The sequence below is a fragment of the Carassius gibelio genome, chromosome B7 (genome assembly GCF_023724105.1).
Source record: "Carassius gibelio isolate Cgi1373 ecotype wild population from Czech Republic chromosome B7, carGib1.2-hapl.c, whole genome shotgun sequence".
Lineage (NCBI taxonomy): Eukaryota > Metazoa > Chordata > Actinopteri > Cypriniformes > Cyprinidae > Carassius > Carassius gibelio.
This window is the reverse complement of record NC_068402.1, coordinates 24,736,755-24,758,709: the sequence shown is the minus strand read 5'-3', so window position 1 is coordinate 24,758,709 and position 21,955 is coordinate 24,736,755. Positions and strand designations below refer to the sequence as shown.

The window sequence follows — 21,955 nt, the reverse complement described above, 5'->3', positions numbered from 1 at the left end:
GCGAAGAGGAGAAGAGATTGAGTAAGAGGAGAAAAGATGAGCAGAGAGGAGAAGAGACATCATGGTTCTGGTCTGTTTGAATCCCCACCCTGCTCTGCTGGACATAAACAAATAAACATGTACTCACACCCACATTGAGCAGGAGAAGAAAGAGAGAGAGGGAGGGAGAGAACAGCCAGCTGTTGCCATTGCATCTCAGTGTGAAGGCGAATGAAAGCTCATTAAACTTCAAAGATCAAATGAAAGCGTGTAGTGACAAGGCTCCTTTGTAGAGGAGATGCAATATGTCTCTTAAGAATGTGGATTTAGAAAGGAATCCTACTTATGATACCGACCTTATTAAAATTCAAATCTCTTTTAAGTTGCTTTGGTGGAATCCACCTACATTTTTCCAGATGATTACATTTATCTCAGCGTATAAGCAACATGTAATTGTATCAATTCTGAGTCTGAGTTTAATATTCTAGCTACTTCAGCTACCGCTTCAGCTCCATCAAGGTCAATGTAAATATGCAAGAATGTGCAAAGATTGAAAACCAATCTTGGACTACAATAGCACCCTGATTTTTTCCCTCAGTTTCTTCCCACGCCACCCTGTATGATATAATACACATTTAAACCAGCAATAGTGCGATTTTGCCACTGTACACTCAGAGAAACTCATGCTTTGAAGTGCCATAGAAGGGTATGGGCTACAAAACTCCACTGCCCTCTTGTGGTTTCTCAAAATAAATGGAAAAAACCCTGAACATCTTTGTATTTTCTATAATCAGGTAATAGAGGCCCTAAGGTTAGACACTCTAGAGTGGAGGATCCCATCGCAAATGGAAAGGGGCTCTCTGGATAATCTAATGGGCTGTATACCCCCAACAGAGACATGGTTCATTAGATTATTCAGAGACGGGATTGCTGCATTGCCTGTGTAAGTAAATGGTTTGCATTATACACAGGCCCTGCGCTGTTCCACACGCTGAACAGCTAATGGGCCAAAGAGATTCTGATAATGACCTCCTCTCAGGCAAAACACAGCCTGCAACATAACCACACTTCATGGGAATGCTTTGGGGCCCAGAAACATACACCGTGCACTTCTCCCAGCCACGTTTTCACTTGAGGTGGGTGGGCTTGGAAAGCTGAGATGTGTTCCAGCAGAGATGGCGCAGATGTGTTAAAAGATTTGAGCTGAGAATCCAGTGACTGCAGAGATTAGCAGGATGATTAGACCCCATTTGCATTTACAGAGGCAATATTGTGAGTGTGGACTGCAGGGGTGTGCTAACTCTGACACCATCAAGCTAACGCTTTTTTAATTGCCTATCCTCTAGATATTGCATGACATGCCATCCAGGAGAGTTCTGAAATGTTGTAAGTAGCGAAACTTTCTGAAACTTGAATAATTGACTCTCTGCTGTCTACGGTTTGGCAAATGGACTCGGTTTAAATTATGCTAAAAATGGTACGTTTTTACTCACTGAGACACATGAGTGACTGGAACGAGCGATATCTCTCGTTCCAGCTCGGATTCCATATCATCTGCAATGCTGCTGCTCCTCTGGAGCGTGGGCCGAGGCTGCACTTCCAAAATCCCAGGCTTTCTCCCTAAAGACACACAAAACACACACATAATTTCAGACTGAGATGTCTTTGCATTTCTCCATTTCAACAAGCCAACAAAGTTTTGATACCCACCTGGTGGTGTAGAGAACTGGAAAGAGGATAGAGAGTTCCAGGATGGCACCCGCTCTGTGAGGAGAGAGATCAAGCTCAATGCTTTTAAAAATGGTATGAACATGGATATGAAGCTTTACCTACAAAAAATGGCATGTGGGGAAAATATTTATTTGATCCCCTGCTGATTTTGTAAGTTTGCCCACTTACAAAGAAATGAAGGATCTGTCATTGTTATGGTAGGGTTATTTTAAACGGACAGAGACAGAATACCACCAGTTTGAATTAAATTTGATCCCCAAGCAAAACATGACTTAGAACTTGGTACAGAAACCCTTGTTGGCAAGCACAGAGTTAAGACATTTTTTTGTAGTTGGTCAAAAGGTTTGCACACATCTCAGGAGGGATTTTGGTCCACTTCTCTTTACAGATCATCTCTAAACCCTCAAGGTGTCTTGGCTGTCGTTTGGTGACTCTAAGTTTCAGCTCCCTACACAAATTTTATATAGGACTGAGGTCTGGAGACTGGCTAGCCCCCTCCTGACCTTACTTCTTCTTGAGCCACTCCTTTGTTGCCTTGGAGGTATGTTTTGGGTCATTGTCATGCTGGACCCATCCATAACCCATCTTCAGTGTACAGGCTGAGGGAAGGAGGTTATCGTCCAAGATTTTACTGTGCATGGCCCAATCCATTTGCACCTCAATGCACTTAAGCTGTCCCGTACCCTTAGCACCTACAGTTGGCTTCTTCACACCAAGCTTCTTGCTGATGTATTGTAGCCCATTCAAGCCTTGTGCAGATTTACAATCTTGTCTCTGACATCCTTTGACAGCTCTTTGGTATTGTCCATGATGGTGGAAATGGTTGGAATGGAAGATACAGATTGTGTGGACAGATGTCTTATACAACTAATGAGCTGACATCAGGAATAACTTCTTAAAGTGGCAGGACTAATCTGTGTTTCACATGGGCACATAACCAATCTGTGGGAGCCAGAATTCTTGCTGGTTGGTAGGGGATCAAATACTTATTTCACTCACTGAAATGCAAATAAATCTCTAACAATTATATATTTTTTTTTTCTGGATTTTTTGGCTGGTATTTTTGGTATTCTGTCTCTATCCATTAAAATAAACCTACCGTAAAAATGACAGACCCTTAGTTTCTTTGTAATTGGGCAAACTTAAAAAAAAAAAAAAAAAAATAGAAGGAGATCAAATACATATTTTCCTCACTGTATTTGTCTGTGAAAAAAAAAAAGAAATAAAAACAGCCATAGAAGGAATGGTAGTTATCAAGTGAATACAGACACATAGACACTAACTGGAGCTCACCACATCTTCTGTGTGTGTTAGCCCCTTCTGTGAGAATGGAGAGGGGAAATCAAGGATATCAGAAGGAGAGATGCTTCAAGAGCATGAAAGGTAAAAAACAAAAGAGCGAGAGAAATGGATAGCAGTATCTTAATTGCTGGCAATACCTGACTGTTGTATACTGCACACTGTATCTGGTCCACCATCCTTCCCATCATCTAAAGAGTCATACGTTATGGAAGGTATGGTGGGAGAACTCAGTCCATCATCCCTGTCATTGCTCTTCATTTTCTTCCTCATCTTCACCTGGCCAAAGAAAAAAATGTCAAAGATTTTTTTTTTTTTTTTTTAATCTAAGAACTTTAGAGGAACTTTAGAGGTACTACTTATTCTTTGCTGGTACTCAGGTTTAAAACCAGACATAGACTATTTTATAATTATTTCATCACATATCTGGCTCTCACAAGCATAGTTAAACACACACAGTTGAAGTTGAAGTATTAAAATGGTTAAAAAAACAAACAAAAAAACCCAATAAATTATAGCTAATATTTCTTAACAAAAATACTAAAATAAACTAAAATGAAAACAAAACTAAAAATAAAAAATAAAGCCAATTCCAAAGATTAATAAATTTGACCCTGGACCACAAAACCAGTCATAAGGCTATTATATATATATATATATATATATATATATATATATATATATATATATATATATATATATATATATATATATATATATAACACACTGCAACACACTGCAACATAAGAAAACACATGCAAATTGAAAAAAACATCAGCAAATGAGGCACCTATGTGCTAAGCAAATATGACCAGCACCTGTGTGTGTGTGTGTGTGTGTGTATATATATATATATATATATATACAGGTGCTGGTCATATAATTAGAATGTCATCAAAAAGATGATTTATTTCATTAATTCCATTCAAAAAGTTAAACTTGTATATTATATTTATTCATTACACACAGACTGATATATTTCAAATGTTTATTTCTTTTAATTTTGATGATTATAACTGAAAACTAAGAAAAATCCAGAATTCAGTATCTTAGAAAATTAGAATATTACTTAAGACCAATACAAAGAAAGCACCCCCAACCATCACTGACTGTGGAAACTTTAAACTGGACCTCAAGCAATGTGGATTGTGTGCCTCTCCTCTCTTCCTCCAGACTCTGGGACCCTGATTTCCAAAGAAAATGATAAATTTAATTTCATCAGAGAACATAACTTTGGACAACTCAGCAACAGTCCAGTCCTTTTTGAAGTGAGACACTTCTGACGTTGTCTGTTGATCAAGAGTGGCTTGACACAAGGAATGCGACAGCTGAAACCCATGTTTTGCATATGTCTGTGTGTAGTGGTTCTTGAAGCACTGACTCCAGCTGCAGTCCACTCTTTGTGAATCTCCCCCACATTTTTGAATGGGTTTTGTTTCACAGTCCTCTCCTGGGTGCGGTTATCCCTATTGCTTGCACACTTTTTTTCTACCACATCTTTTCCTTCCCTTTTCCTTTCCCCCTCTCTATTAATGTGCTTGGACACAGAGCTCTGTGAACAGCCAGCCTCTTTTCCAATGACCTTTTGTGTCTTGCCCTCCTTGTGCAAGGTGTCAATGGTCGTCTTTTGGACAACTGTCAAGTCAGCAGTCTTCCCCATGATTGTGTAGCCTACAGAACTAGACTGAGAGACCATTTAAAGGCCTTTGCAGGTGTTTTGAGTTAACTAGCTGATCAGAGTGTGGCACCAGGTGTCTTCAGTATTGAACCTTTTCACAATGTTCTAATTTTCTGAGATACTGAATTTGAGATATTCCTTAGTTGCCAGTTATAATAATCAAAATTAAAAGAACTTAACATTTTAAATATATTAGTCTGTGCGTAATGAATGAATATAATATACAAGTTTCACTTTTTGAATGGAATAAGTGAAACAAATAAACTTTTTGATGATATTCTAATTAACCAGCATCTGTATATTTCTGAATAAATAAGTTTTCCAGTGATATATGGTCTGTGGATAGGACAATATGTGGCTGAGATTTGAAAATCTGAAATCTGAGGGTGCAATAAATAAATAAATAAATCAAAATATGAATAAAATCATCTTTAAAGTTGCACTTAACAATGCATATTACTAATCAAAAATTTAGGTTTTATATATTTACAGTAGGAAATTTACAAATATCTTCATGGAACGATGTTTACTTAATATCCTAATGCAGTGGTTTTCAACCTGTGGTCCGCGGCCCACTATTGCAGGTGGGCCGCCAATTATTTTCTGTTAATTTCCAGTCCATTCTAGGGCTGTGCGATTAAAAGAAAACGTCCTAAAATCACGATTTGAGCGTGCGCGATTTCTAAATCGCTTTATACCACAATTTTCCGCGGCCCTGACCTCCCGTATCCGATCCCATCAGAATGCATTGTGCCTAGCGCGAGAACAGAGACTGGGCATATGCCTAACTCCAGGTTCACACACTGTCTGTGATGCGCCTTTTTTCTGAGCCAGTGTTGACGGATCAGAGCGCTCTCACTGCGGTAAAAGGATAGAAATAAAAACGTGCGATAATTCATGTCTAACACATGAGCATAGAGTGAATTTGTTAGTGAACAGGATGCAGTTTAAGTGAGAGGAGACACGTTTTAAGTGTGCACACTCTCTCCTCGCAAAGCAGTGTGTATCTGAGCAAGCACGACTGGTTTTGTGACAGAGCAAAGGAAATCTGCTGCGAACAGATAGATTCGCACTCGTGCATTATTTTAATGTGCTTTCGCGTTATATTTATGCGCTCTCACTGCTGACCGCATACACTGCAAACACCTGAGGCACCGCTACAATTAATGAGCTCTATGAAGAATGCATGGCAAAAAAGAAAAAAAAGTCCCTGTATACAGGATTTTTTTTTTTGCCACAAGTCTATACATTTTTTTACATCTTCACTATAGTGATAATTTTGACTTATGTCTGTTCTAGAGATGACTTTTTGATAAAGCTCTGATTGGTTTTCTTTTGGAAATATGTTTCAAATTAATCCTGAATGCATTTATGACTGTAAAAGCATATCGATGTGTGTCACAATTGCAAAATTGATAAAAAAAATCGCGATAGTTTTTTTGTTGTTGTTTGTTTGTCCATATCGCACAGCCCTAGTTTATTCAATAAATACAGTTTAAAATCTAGCTTCGGAGTACTAAGTTATTAACCCAACAATAGCGGGGTCAGTTAATTTTTTTGAAGTGGGCCGCGCAAACATATGTGTTTGGTTGTGTGGGCCGCGAGTTGAAAAAGGTTGGGAACCACTGTCCTAATGATTTCTGGCATAAAAGAAAAATTTTTAGTTTTGACCCATACAAAGTATTGTTGGCTATTGCAACAAATATACCTGTGCTACTTATGACTGGTTTTGTGCTCCAGGGTCACTGTATTTTTTATTTATATAAATTATACTATAATACTAATTAGAAAAACAAGAGTAACTACTGCTCTTCTCACACAACATGCAAAGTTTTGTGTTTGTAAATTGCTGTAGTCTGCTCGATCTGTGCATGCATGCTGAAGCAGGTAGATAGCCTACCTTTAATTTAGGGCTGGACACTGAGCTTCTCATGTTCCTTTTCACAAATAACTTATAGGTGGCAGAATCACGGTTCTCTAAGGCAAAACACCTCCAGGATGCCTTCAGCATGAGAATAGAAGAAACAGATCGACTCTGGAAAGTCTGGCATCCTCATGACTGACAAATAATAAGCAATATTAGACCTATATGCAACAGTAAGGCTCACCTGTATCAGACATGCAGCTGCGGGAATTTGCCTGTTGAAATGTTTTTGTCTCTGTTTCTGCTGCACCTTCAGAGCAAAACCGGAGCCTAGGATTCCCTGTGGAGAAATACGATCATTCTTATGTACACTGGCCTGCTGTGCGAGGAACAATTGTTCTGGCTATTAATTCTCTGTAACTTACAGCAGGGAGGGCAAAAAAGGAGATGGCAAAGACAGAGAAACATGATGCAATGGTCTTCCCTATCCAAGTCTGGGGGACCTTGTCTCCGTAGCCAATAGTGGTTACTGTCACCTGAGCATATGTACAGAAAAGACATTGACATGCAACGCCCATTACTCAACATGATCCAGTTCATTGATGTATGCCTGATGTATTATCCATGTAATAGCCATTGTGTCTGTGAAAGGTATGGGTGGGGATCTACCTACCACACCCCACCACAGAGCATCTGCATAGCTGCTAAACTGTGTGAAACCACTATCATCCACTGCATCCTTCTCTGCCAGATACACGAAGTAGGAAGAGAAGATGAGCCCAAGGAATCCGATATAAAGAGTTGTGATCAGTTCCTAGAAAGAGGAAACACTGTTAGAGGGTAATGTTTCCTGCATATTCATTCTGAATTATTTATTAAAAGTATCAGCTAAGAGAGTCATTTGTTTCCAGATTCTGCCTCCACTTATATTTTTATTCACTAAAAAATACAGTAAATAATTACCTAAAATAGCAAATTTGTTACAATACAATACACTCATTGCGTAGTAGCCCATATGTTTGTTTTTAGGCAGATCCTGCAAGGACAACTCAATAGAAAGATGTTCATTGGCATTGTTTAGTGGTACACTGTCTTTAATGTATCACATTCATATCATTCAGACTGCAAACTTACACTGACAGTAAAATATGATTCATTAAAGAGTCCCACTGCTGTTGAGAAGTGGTGCAGGAAACACTAATACTGAATTTGGTACTTTATGAAAATATTAATTTAAATCATTAACAACAACATCAACAGAATGCTGTTACATCTACAAGGGACAAATTCTTTAAAAAATATGTTTTCAGGCAGCTACTGATAATTGATACAGAGTAAACAGGATTTTATGAATCAGTATTAGGACCGTTCAAATGAAGATCATTAAAATGAATATTTAACCCAGATAATCTCCAGCTGGTTTTCATTTTAAGAGCATAACATTTAACTAATTCCTAAAACACTGGCATATTAATGGACAACTCCTCAGGGTAATGTATCCTTTTTATGGACTAGGAATGCACATTTCCATGAGAATGAACACTGTGAATTGAATATAGTTCTTTTATATTATTATTATTATTATTATTATTATTATTATTATTATTATTTTTATCTTGTACATTTATAACACTGATCATAATAAATGTTAAAGAATACTCATAAAACACTCCTGTGAGGGGATAACTGTACATTTATGATCTTTTTTTCTTCTGACCATATACTGCATGTCCCTATATTCCTCTCTTTGAAAAACCATTGACAATTGGATTTTATTTTTATATTTTTCCTTTGCTGTTGAAGAAAAAGAGCTTTGGTCTACAGAGTACCTCTACAGAAGTTAATGACATAAAACATTCTTAAACTGACATCTATGGTTCTGTGAAGAACCTTTCACACCATTCCAAACCCAGGAATGTGAAAAACGAAACAAAACAAAATAATTGCTTCACCTGCCGATGAATGAAGACTACTGATCCAAGCAGCCGCCAGGTTCCTCCCTGTCGGTCCACATGCAGCATTCGCAGGATTTGAAGAAAGCGGACTCCTCTTTAAACAACAATGCAAAAGAGTCTGACTCTCATTAATCCTGTGTCACATGGGACAAGACCCTGGACTTGCTATTATAAAATTAACCTTACCTGACAGTAGAGGTGGCAAAAACCTGACCTTTAGAGCCAAATGCCAATACAACAATGGAGGCCACTACCACAATCAGGTCTAGAGCAATAAAAACAAATGGACGGGTTGATAACAACAACCAGAAAACTCAACAGGCCATCTTGAAAATGAATTTACATACTCACCAATAACAGAAATGGGCTTTCGGGCAAAGCGAAGCCTGCCCATAATTCCCACATATTTACTCCGACATCCAGCTGACCACAGACGTACCACATACTCCACACCAAAGAACACTACCAGTACTAATTCCTGCAGAATGAAAGAGACAGACACACTATGGTTACACAAAAGAGCACTGAATGCATATATTAATGATATTATGCAATCATGACGATGATAAATGATTGTAACTGAGACCTAATGTGAGATTTACTATAGAACATAACTATGTAAGTATAAAGAGCTAATTGATTCGACAATGACAATGTAAAATGCTGTGCTGCAATATAACTCTGTAAGTACAGGGAGGTAATTTATCTGAGCAATGAGATTTCTGCTTTGAGAATGGGTTTAACAAAACAGCTTTATTATGAGGAAAATGTGAATGGCTGTCATTGTAGAGCTCTTTGGCGATCTAGATATTCCTCATGAGGAATAGTATTTTTTAAATATTTATGAGGTATGTCCAGAACAAAATCCTCCACTGTGTGCTGTGAACCTATTGCAACTCAATGCTGAAATCCTATGACCGAGATATAACATCAGCTCAACAGACAAAGAATCCATTGAATTAATCGCATTTGTTGTTTGTACGGGATAAAAGGTAATAGCTGAATAGATAATTTGGTCACGCATCATTTGGAACTTAGTTTGCAATTCATAAAGCATATAATACTAATATACATGGGATGCGTTTAACAGAGGCGTATTAAGACTGACACAGGGCTGTGTGAAAACACAGGACGGCTGGTTCATGGTCATGGCCAACAACAGCAGTTGCTCTTGTCTCCTTCTTAAAGAAGAGAAAACAAAGGAAGGCTGAGAGTCTGCTGAGTGCAGGCCCTTTGAGAGCTGCGAGGAACCAGACACGTATGAGTTATGAGGCTGGCCGTGAAGCCCTCTGTCACATAAGCAGTCTGGAGAGCTGGATCCGGGTCTGAGAAGAGGCTAAGAAGGAGCTTGGTCAGCTGCCTAGGGATGGCTGCTGGCACAAAGCCGAGAGTTCGCTTGCCTAGCCTGTCTAAAGCTCCTCCAAAAATGAAATGAAATTGCAGGCACAGCCCTAGCCTGTGGGAACAGACAGAACATGAAGTGTGAAACAACGCACAGTAGCAGAAAAGTGAGTTGAAGCAGCTGAGGTCACAGCAGAGGAGAGCGACTGCAAGCAACTCGACTGAAAGTAGGCCAACTCACTGTTTATCAAGTCAAACGCAAGTTATACTTTTTTAGGAGCATAATAATCATTTCCCACTCCTCAATATTTATTTATTCTATTTATTTATAGAACAAACTGAAAACTGCCAATAGCTAAAATTATAGCGCTTATGTTTTAAAGTTCTAATTTTTGAAATGTTTCAGTCTTTTCTTACTCTCTAATTAGATGTCCGATTAGTAGTTCCCACTCCATGCCGCTGTTACTTGCTATCTAATTAAATCTAGGCCTGTGATCACACTGACCAGCTGGCATTCGAAAGGTCTGGGTGGATGGCCAGTGGGCGACAGAGGCCATGGGATCAGGTGGGGGGTGGGGGTGGGGTGGTTGGTGTAGGGTGAGAGGAAACAGGACCCCAGATGCAAGGGCCTCTCTCAGCTACCATGACAATGAGTATCCCATCCAAAACGCAGCTGTAATGCGGTCGCCAGGGTGAGCAGAGGAAGGGTTCACTGTAATAACAGCAAGGGCAGCTGACCCTTGTCCTCAATCTTATAAGATTACATTAAATATTAAAAATGGACTTAATATGAGCTCGTGACTTGGCATTGAGTGACTTCTGCTCTGGTCTTTCATGCTCTAGCCAAAGTAAACACTTGAAGTCTGATCATAAATAATACCTGGGTGGCATTGAGTAACCCTTCACACTCTTGAAAAGAAAGACACAAAGTAAATAAACTACTGGTATGTGGCACTTTGTAGACTTTTGGAATTAATGAACTTTTATTGGGAGAGTTCAACCAAAAAAATTTAATTGTGCTATGATTTACTAACCCTCTTGCCATTTCAGATCTGTATGACTTTATTTCTTCCACAGAACACAAAAGATGATATTCTGAAAAAACGTGTGACAGAAGAACTTTTATGTTCCTCAAAAGAACTCAAAGTCAGACAGGTCTGGAACAGCATGAGTGTGAGTAAATGATGACACAATTTTCAATTGTGGGTGAAATATTTCACTTTAACTCCTCTGACTGGAAAGTCACACGTTAAAATGTTGTTTGAGAAGATCCACAGATTTATCTGTATTCTTCTTTACATCCTGTCACACACAACAGAAAGGCATCTGCTACTGTGTTTGGGGAGGGTAACTGACTGGAGGCCGTGACTTATCAGTGTACATGAGATAAAGGTGATTTGTCCTAACACCTCAAACAACACCGGCATTAGAAATGAATATTTACAAACTCCAGGGGGTAGGAAGTCCTTTCACTTCGTAAGAGTGAATATCACTTTAGGCAAATAATCACACCTCATGCCTATTCTCTGTGGAGCATCTTTTGGAAAGCTGAAATGGACTGGATAATGTTTATATTCTATGAGTTGAATGAATCACAAAAAGCATAAAAGCTCCTTTGACCCAGGGTTAAAACATTACCGCAAATTGCTCAAATACAGCAATAAATGCTTATTGCACATTCATGGTGATTTTAAATAGGAAACATTTCATCATTATAGGCTTTTGTTCATTTACAGTTTTATTAGCCATTCATGGGGGGCCTAGGTTAACACAAGGCCCTCACTGACAAAGACAGACATCTGTGTTCTGTCCAATTAAGGAAGGGTTCTATCAGTAGCTGATAATTGCCTGGAAAAGGGGTTAGCAGCACCTCGTGGCAGGTCTACTGTGCTCACAACACCTCGAGACAGAGCTTGATGATGTGTTATCACACTTAGCATATGGAGGAAGTCTGATGACAGCTATGACGCTTCATATGGGAAGCATGTGAGATCACAACCCTAGGGTGTGGGATTTCGCAAGGCGCGTGGTGTCGGGACAGTGTAGTGTTCTGCGTGACTTCCAGCACCTGTGTGTGGCGTAACGTCCTGTGTGAATATTGCCACCTACCGCAGTTACGCAGGTAATGATCAACCTCCAGAAGAATGAGACACACAATAGTCTTTTTTTCATCAGTTAGTAAGTGTCAGTGGCATGTGTGTGGTTGTAAGTATAGTGCTAATGTGCAGTAGCTCTCCCTGCTCACGGGGAAACAATGTCAGGATAATGTGGATTAACAGGGCCTATCAAGACTATTAGTGGCTGACACTGGAAAAAAGAATTGAACAATTGATTAATGGTTAATGATTAATCTGTGCTTAGTAAGATTTGCCTGATAAGCGTTAGCTTCATTTACATAAGCACTTACTCAAAGTAAAAAAAAGAGAGATCTGAAACATGATATCTGCTAAACTGGTAGGGTAAATCATGTGTTCTATTAATTTGTTAAAAAATATATATGAAAAAGTAAATACAGTGAGCTCATAGATGAGTTTTTCTTTTCCTTTTTTCATTTCTAAATTAACATTATCAATGTGGGACACTGTCCTGATATCATAATGAAGAAATGTAGAAGAAGAGGATCCTAATTACAAGAACGGTATACCTGTAAAAAATGTTATCAAACATTTTTCGTTTTCAACAAAACTGCTCCACTGCCTATTAATATACAAAATAAACTTTTGGTCACAATATGGTTCAACCTACAAGCATAAAAAGATACACAAAACAGGAAACTATATATATATATATATATATATATATAAATATATATATATATATATATATATATATATATATATATATATATATATATATATATACAAATTAGCAAGACTTTTCTTAATTTTACCATCAGTTTACCCCCCCCCCCCAAAAAAAAATACATATTAATATTAATTTATAAAGTAAAAAATATGCTTTATCAATGAAGTCAGTGTATATATACAAATTTCTAAATTTTTTTTTACAAATCAACATGTCCACTCATGTGTTTCACAATATGAATACAAAGACTTCATTTCAAAGAGTATTTATTTTATTTTACTTTTTGAATCATGAATACTCTTATATGTCTGTGACCCATAAACGTTTTCATGTTGTAAAGAACTTTTGATCATGGCTCAGCGAGAAGTTTGAACGTCATGAAAAGACAAGGGCCAAGTCTGCTTTTGTCCACCTCAACAGCTGTGAGACGCAATGTAGAGGGCCGTGCCTCATTAAAATAGGGTGTGAACTGGGTGGGGGGTAGGGATGACATGGTGTTTGGGTCTAAATGAAGGTTTCAGCCCTTAAAAAAGGTTTCTACTTCCTGTGAGAACACCCTTCTCCCTCAAGTTACTGTAGTATCCACCCATGCTAAAAGTATACTATTTGATTTTTGATAGTTACCCTTAACACACAATAGAGAACAGCTGTTGTAAGCTTGGTTGAGCTCAGAGCTGCTGAAGCCAGATAGCTAATCCAAAAGTGCCTTTTCTGCATCAAGCCCTAGATTGTGGATTTAACTTGTGATGCGAGGCATCAGCTAATGAACACAGCGCATAGATTTAATCCCATTAGCCGGTGGTCGGATTGACCTCTGACATGCAGTCACTAGTTATAATCTCTGTCCCTCCCTTTCTCCTTTTTCTGCCAGCCTTAGACAATTGATTGTCTTTTGTCTCTGTTCTTCGACCTGTAAACAGGCAGTGTAAGCTTGCAAACAGGCATATTGCATGCTGGGGAATATTGACTTATCTAGACATATGGCATTGAGGCTCCGGACCTTTGACACAAACGCTAGCTATTGTTTTTGAATCTGGTATTGATTATGTTCATATTTAACATAGCCTCTGTCAGGAGGAAATGCTTCGACGAGCACAATAATTACTTAACAGACTGTGATCTGAATATTGATCAAAACAAAGCCTCAGATGTGCTAACAAGGCCTGAAGCAATTATTGCTTAGCAGAAACACTGCCATGGATTATTGAACAAAGTAAACAGAATGATTTAAGAGTGCCAGCTCAAGCTGCCATTCTAGACAACAGAACACCTTCATCTTCTGTGAACTGAGCAGCTCCACGGATACTACTTTGTGGTGTCAGTTTCAGTGTTGAGAGTATTACTGGGCCTTAAATACATCAAGGAAGTGGTTCTCAAAATGAAGTTTAAGATTAATGCCCACGTTCTCAAATTGTATTCACTTTTGCACATTTAAATATGCCAAGTACCCAATTTCGTATTCCCTTTCTCCTTCTAATTGTGTTGACTGGCCAGTTTTGAAGGCAGAATAAAGAATTATGAGTAAATAAATAACAACTTTTCCTCACAACATATGACTTCAGAAGACCTGGAATATAGGGCACAGATAGTTTATTATATTTTTTGGAGACTTTTGTAGCTTGGCAATTGTAATCGTCCCAGCTATCATTCTTGTGTTCCACAGATTAAAAAATACCAAACAAACAAAACAAAAAATAAGTAAATGATGACAGTTTAGATTTTTAGGAGCATTTTGCTTTTAAGGTTGCTCTTATGATTAATTACATAGGTGTTTCCTTTTCTTACATTAGATGGGGGCAAAACTCGTTTTGGTTTCAAGAGGGGGGTAGCAAAAAATGTAAATCTACCGCATCAAATGACATGAAAAGTGATGAACTGCTGCCCTCTGCTGGACAACGCCGCTGGAAGCAGACATTCTGGAGAACAAACTAAATATTGAGCTGCTGCATGCAAATATTAACATAATCAATACCATATTCAAAAACAATAGCTGCTTTTGGGTCCAAGGCCCAGATCCCAATGCCATATGTCCAGATTAGTTAATGAACACTATACCCTAGTGTTCCTGTGGCTGAAGTGGTAGAGCATGGCGTTAGCAGCGCAAGGTTGTGGGTTCGAACACATGTTAGGTAAAAAATGTTAGCCTGAATGCACTGTAAGTAATTTTGGATTAAAGTGTCTGCTTAATGCATACATTTAATTGTAATTTTTTCTATGTATGCTGCCAATTTACAGTTCAAGAAACTGAGACATGAGTTATCCAAGGTCACCAGATATTATATATTTTATTAGGCAGCAAAATGATTTAGATTCATTGAACAATATTTAACACACTGTAAGTGTAAAGCATTGAGACTCACCACCCAGAATAGAGTTTTATTAGCCAGTGTCTGATACTCATCAATGGTGGACAGCACACTGAGGATCAGGCAAGAAAGCACAATAAGAAATCTGTAGAGAGCAAGGAAGATATGTCATTTAAAAATGTATAATAATAATAATAACAATAATGAAACATTTCAGATTTTTCAAAGGACACAAATGAAATGTGTTGAAAATGAAAAATGGAATGTTCCCATAAACAAGAAAATACAGTATATTGTTTAAAACATTTGAAAAATAACTGACATTTTGAATGATCAAAACATTCTTAGAACATATTTTTGTCAGCTGGAATCAGCCTGAACATATCCGGAAAAATGTATCTTTTCTCATATTCAGGGACAACATTTTTGAGAGAGAGAAAAAAATAAAGGGTACAGATCGATTTCTAAGCCCCTGTAACAGTACTGTAGGTTTAACACATCAGGGCAAGTTCATTGTGTGCTCTCAGTCTAAACCAAAAAAAGGTTTTGTTGTAACTCCTGAGACAAAAGAAAAAGTTCTTCTTTAGTGGAGAAAAGAGAGTTTGCTCACAGAGAGCTACTGTATGTGATTATTCTGACAGAATAAATCATACAAATAACATGATTTCTCATGTGCTTTAAACTTATTGACCAGTCAGTCTAACAGCATATGAAGGAGTTTTTTGTATATAAAGATGTTATTGATTAATTGGGAACAAATGTTATATTTTAATTAAAAATGTATGTTGTATAATCTAATTTAAATCTAATTGTATAATCGAATCTAATAAGAAGCAACAGCACAATATTCAGTGCATGCTTTGTTAATTTGTAAATACTATTTCTCAGTGTTTGTTTTTTGGAGTGATGCTTAACACATTAGAACAGCTCTATCAGCTCAATAATTAATCAGTCTGACTGCATTTATAATAAAAACAAAACACCAAAATGTATGAAACCCAGCTGCCACAGACAAACAGTGCCCAGCTGTTGCCTGTCATCACAAATTCAGAGGGAAGGGCCAGAAATGTAAGTAAACATACAATCATAACCTTGGGGTAAGATGGCTGCCTGACAAATATCTATCTGATTATGTAATCGTTATTGCTGAATGACCTTGAACCTGCCGCAAACAGACTGTGAGAGAAGTTAAATGTCAATAAACATGCCATAGGCTACCGTGCAATGCAACAAATAACTGATCTACCAGTCCAAATGCGATCAGTCAGGGATGATAAAAACTATTATGTTGCTAACAGCAATTAAAGGTAAAATCAACAGAAAATAATCAGAGCAATGAGAAATAGTATTTTGTCGAGTGGAGCTAAACAGAATCACTGAAGCAGAATCACAGCCACTGAAATTTGTAGTTTTTAACAGAGTGAAAAGGAAAGTCTGGGGAAATGCAACGCACAGAATCAATTGATGAACCAAAACTGGGTACATAATTGTCTGAAAACTAGTATTCATCAAATCTATCAGATTCAAATTCCAATTCAATTAGAACTGAATTTTAAATGAGGTACAAATTTGATTCTTCAATAAAGAAATTCATATAATAATTTTTTACCAGAAAATTTAAACTTGCCAATACAAACTTAGAGTTTAGGCTTAATAATGCTTTCTTTGAAAGTTCTGAAATATTTTTAAAAACCTTGAAGTTTGACTGTTTGAAATATCCAGATTCACAGACAGAGAGACAGGCAAGCAAACATATGGTACATAGACAGACAGATTCCCACACAGACAGACAGACAGACAGACAGACAGACAGACAGACAGATAGATAGATAGATAGATAGATAGATACAAACTTAGATTTTTTTGATTTATAACACCTTGTTTGAAGTTTTGATGGACGTGCAGACAGACAGACAGATAGACGAACTGGCGGTTGGACAGACAGATGGACAGAAGGACTGATGGACAGAAAGACAGATGTACAGATGGTTTGGACTGGCAGACAGACAGACAGACAGACAGACAGAGGGACGTACTGGCAGACAGACAGATGGACGGACGGATGGACAGAAGGACTGATGGACAGACAGACAGTTTGGACTGGCAGACAGACAGACAGGCAGATAGACAGACGGATGTACTGGCAGACAGACAAACAGACAGACACACAGACAGATGGACGGACCGACATACTGGCAGACAGACAGATGGACGGACACACAGACAGACGGACGGACGGATGGACAGAAGAACTGATGGACAGACAGACGGACGTACAGACGAGTTGGACTGGCAGACAGACAGACAGACAGAGGGACATACTGGCAGACAGACAGATGGACGGACGGATGGACAGAAGGACTGATGGACAGAAAGACGGATGTACAGATGGTTTGGACTGGCAGACAGACAGACAGACAGAGGGACATACTGGCAGACAGACAGACGGACGGACGGATGGACAGAAGGACTGATGGACAGACAGACGGTTTTGACTGGCAGACAGACAGACAGGCAGATAGATAGACAGACGGATGTACTGGCAGACAGACAAAGAGACAGACACACAGACAGATGGATGGACCGACATACTGGCAGACAGACAGACGGACGGACACACAGATAGACGGACGGACGGATGGACAGAAGGACTGATGGACAGACAGATGGACGTACAGACGGTTTGGACTGGCAGACAGACAGACAGAGGGACGTGCTGGCAGACAGACGGACAGACAGACGGACATACTGGCAGACAGACAGACAGACAGACAGACAGACAGACAGACAGACAGACAGACAGACAGACAGACAGATGGACGGACGGATGGACAGACGGATGGACGTACTGGCAGACAGACAGACAGACAGGTGGATGGAAGGACTGATGGACAGACAGATGGACGTAAGGACTGATGGACAGACAGATGGACGGAAGGACAGATGGCCAGACAGACAGACGGACAGACGTACTGGCAGACAGAGAGACAGACAGACAGACAGACAGACAGACAGACTGACGGACGAGATAAGACCACAGGAAACAGATGATTCTTCTGCACAATTTGACTTTGCTGCAGCCTGGAATTGAACTACTGGTTTCGTCTGGTCAGAGGAGAACTGGCCCCCCAACTGAGCCTGGTTTCTCCCAAGGTTTTTTTTCTCCATTCTGTCACCGATGGAGTTTTGGTTCCTTGCCGCTGTCGCCTCTGGCTTGCTTAGTTGGGGTCACTTCATTTACAGTGATATCGTTGACTTGATTGCAAATAAATGCACAGACACTATTTAAGCTGAACAGAGATGACATCACTGAATTCAGTGATGAACTGCCTTTAACTGTCATTTTGCATTATTGACACACTGTTTTCCTAACGAAAGTTGTTCAGTTGCTTTGACGCAATGTATTTTGTTTAAAGGGCTATATAAATAAAGATGACTTGACTTGACTTGACGTACTGGCAGACAGACGGACGGAAGGACAGACAGACAGACAGACAGGCAGACAGACAGACAGACAGATGGACGGACTGGCAGACAGACAAGACAGACAGAAAGGTGGACGGAAAGACTGATGGACAGATCGATGGACGGAAAGACAGAAAGACAGACACACGGATGGACGTACTGGCAGACAAACAGACAGACAGATGGACGGAAGGACTGATGAACAGATAGATGGACGGAAGGACAGAAAGACAGACACACGGATGGACGTACTGGCAGACAGACAGACAGACGAACAGACGTACTGGCAGACAAACAGACAGATGGACATACTGGCAGCAGACTGACAGATGAACGTACTGGCAGACAGACAGAGAGACAGACAGAGACTGGCAGATAGATGGATGGATGGATGGATGGATAGATAGATAGATAGATAGATAGATAGATAGATAGATAGATAGATAGATAGATAGATAGATAGATAGATAGATAGATAGATAGATAGATAGATAGATCTGAATTCTGTATAGTGTGATTAACTCAGTTGTTTCTACCTTTCTTCTACATTTCTCTGTTGTGCTTAGTCAAGACTGCATGACATCGAGGGACATTTCAACTACATATACTGCTGGGCAGATGACAATAACAATGTACGGCACACAATTACCAGTTTTTCCAATAGCATGTGCACATGTACACAAACAGGGGTCATGCTTTGATAAGTGCCTTTCTTTCCCCCATGGCTTTGCAGGCTTTTAAGCTGTGAAAAGCTTGTGCTCATTCTTGGTTAACATAGCCAGCCTCCTACACTCACACAACCAAAGAACGCTTCCGTATTCAGGTGAGACTCTTCAATTTCCTGCTGCAGCTAACAGTGTGGTCAAGTGGTCGACTAATGCTCAAGGCCCTGGGCTAGTAATGCAACAGGTTGGGATGAATTACACACTGAGGAGCCCAGAGAGCCCAGATGTGCCCTTAAGCGATTCAATTAACCTAAATTTGTTCTATAGGGACCATCACAATATTAGTACACCATAAATCACTTTGAATAAAATGCATGTGCTACATGACAAGCCACCAGTTAATTACAGACTAACCTCCAGCCCTCGGCCTCATGTTCATCATTCTTACGAATGCATTAAAGCAAGTATCAGTCAAACGATCCACGATTAGTGAAGCTGTTAACACATGTTCTGCAGGACGATGCTGCATTTGACACCCTCACAGATTCCCATGTTCTCCTGGCATCTCTGCCAAACACAACTGAGTCACAGGGTTACCAAACCCACAGGGCCCCTGCTGAACAGAGTCACCTCTGCAGCCAAGTTTAGCCGCCCGCTATCACCTCCTCTCCTGCTAGAGATATCATGAAAGGTACAATGAGGCCAGTCAATTTGAGAAGTACAAAACAACTACATTCTGCTTTAAAGCATCCTGTTAGGTTATTCCTTATACTCTTAGGATGATCTTATATCAAGGACTAGACACTGTTAGTGATTGTAATCATTTTTGTTTACTTGCTATTCCAAACTTCTTGCAATTTACAAAATATCAAATAATGCAGCTTCTATGTTCAGTGATCTGATTTCTTTCTTTCTTTTTTTTAACACTTTCTGCTTTTACCATTTTAGTGAGTGTAGTGTAGAAACGCAAGGCTTAGCAAGATGACTGGGATAAGGACATAATATTCTCCTTCTGTGCACAGGCCACTGCACCTCAATTCTTTCTGCATTTTCTGACTTTTTTAAAATCAAACCAATAAGCATTGTAGGTTAGTTGGATTGATGCATGTTTTGAGTTTAAATAAAATGGTTTATTTCCATTTTATGTCCATTTCTTTCAAGTGTATCACGGAATACAACAGTTGTTTAATATTTAAAACCTTTACTGAAAAAAAAATATAATAAAAAAAGAAAGAAATCAATAATAGTCTTAATGACATAAATTGCATTAAATTAAATAAACATTGTTTTGGAAGATAACTTAATTTCTGTATGCTGGAAGGCTGCACTAAAGGGAATATTATTTTATGCAGAATTAAAAGTGACCTTGAACAATCATCTTGGATAACACTGTAGCGTACTCCTATGAAACATTAATAAAAGCAGTGCCTCTTGCAACAATAAGCAATTATAGATATGCCTGTGTGCGTGTGTGTGTGTATATATACATATATATATATATATATATATATATATATATATATATATATATATATATATATATATATATATATATACATATACATATATACATATATACATATACATATATACATATACATATATATACATATATATATATATACATACACACACACATATATATATATATATATATATATATATATATATATATATACATATATACATATATACATATATACATATACATATATACATATATATATATATATATATATATATATATATATATATATATATATATATATATATATATATATATACATATATACATATACATATATATACATATATACATACACACACACATATATATATAAATTTCTGAATAGGAAAACAATGTTGTAGAGTATTTCTCATTCTCTAATGCAATCACAGTTAAATACTCACACTGTAAAATGATACACAAAGCATTTCCAACCCGATGGTCTCTCCAAAAAATTATATACACGTCCTTGAAAGTAGGATCTAGAGAGAATGGGACGGGTGGCGCTGTACACGGACATGCGGGGATGGAGGTGAGATGCCGGGCGTTGAGTGATCACTGCCGGCTCCGCGGGCGCCGAGGGACTCCTGCCGAACCACACGCTGTCATTTCGCATGTGCAGACCTTCGCTCATCCCCAGTTCTGTAGGTCCAATAGTCCACGAAGACTCCGTCGCTGTACTGTGAGGTGGAGAGGTCATGCTGCTACTGAGAAGAGACTTTTACGGATGATCTCTCACCCAGTTCAAAACTACACCAACTTTTGGTGTGCCGACAACTTGGCTTATGTTGGTTTTATCCTATGCTTCGTCTGCGCTCAAAAAAGTAAAAAGCACTATTTGCATTGCTTCATTGGTGTTTCGTGATGAACAGCAGCATCTGAGAATGAAGTGCAGCTGGCAGGACAGGAGGCAGGAAGCATAACGGCATCAGTAGCGGCTCTCCACTGTGTCTGCATGAAACTACAGCCATAAATACTCATAACTCAACAGTGAGTGACGTACCAGGAAACACATAGCCACATGCCAACAAAGACAAATCATGGATTTTTCTTTCAAATAAGTAAAATATCAATATTACATTTATATAAATTGAATTCTATGAAATACATTTTTAATATTGATAAATATATAAACATATACATTTTTAGTATTAAACAGTATTTTTTTTTAAATAAATAAATAGCAAACATAATATTCCAAAGTACAGATGAGGTCAAAAGTTTACACCCCCCTTCAGAATCTGCAAAATGATAGTTATTTTACCAAAATAAGAGGGATAATTCAAAATGCATGTTATTGTTTATTTTTTACCGACCTGAATAAGATATTTCACAAACAATATGTTTACATTAGAGAAAA

The 21,955-nt window shown here is 38.5% G+C and overlaps 1 protein-coding gene across 1 annotated transcript in view; it reads right to left on the bottom strand.

Moving 5' to 3' along the window:
• LOC127961897 (uncharacterized) overlaps window positions 1-21,519 on the bottom strand; it is a 50,775-nt gene extending 29,256 nt beyond the window's left edge. Inside the window, exons 1-12 of the mRNA XM_052561205.1 lie at window positions 21,000-21,519; window positions 15,013-15,103; window positions 8,858-8,984; window positions 8,693-8,771; window positions 8,504-8,600; window positions 7,225-7,365; window positions 6,977-7,087; window positions 6,796-6,891; window positions 6,588-6,689; window positions 3,150-3,288; window positions 1,690-1,743; window positions 1,473-1,599 (exon numbers count right to left, since the gene is read on the bottom strand). Of these exons, the coding sequence (XP_052417165.1) occupies window positions 1,473-1,599; window positions 1,690-1,743; window positions 3,150-3,288; window positions 6,588-6,689; window positions 6,796-6,891; window positions 6,977-7,087; window positions 7,225-7,365; window positions 8,504-8,600; window positions 8,693-8,771; window positions 8,858-8,984; window positions 15,013-15,103; window positions 21,000-21,295 (1,460 nt within the window). The 5' untranslated portion in view covers window positions 21,296-21,519. The remainder of the gene's footprint in view (window positions 1-1,472; window positions 1,600-1,689; window positions 1,744-3,149; window positions 3,289-6,587; window positions 6,690-6,795; window positions 6,892-6,976; window positions 7,088-7,224; window positions 7,366-8,503; window positions 8,601-8,692; window positions 8,772-8,857; window positions 8,985-15,012; window positions 15,104-20,999) is intronic.
• Between the last annotated feature and the right edge of the window lie 436 nt (window positions 21,520-21,955).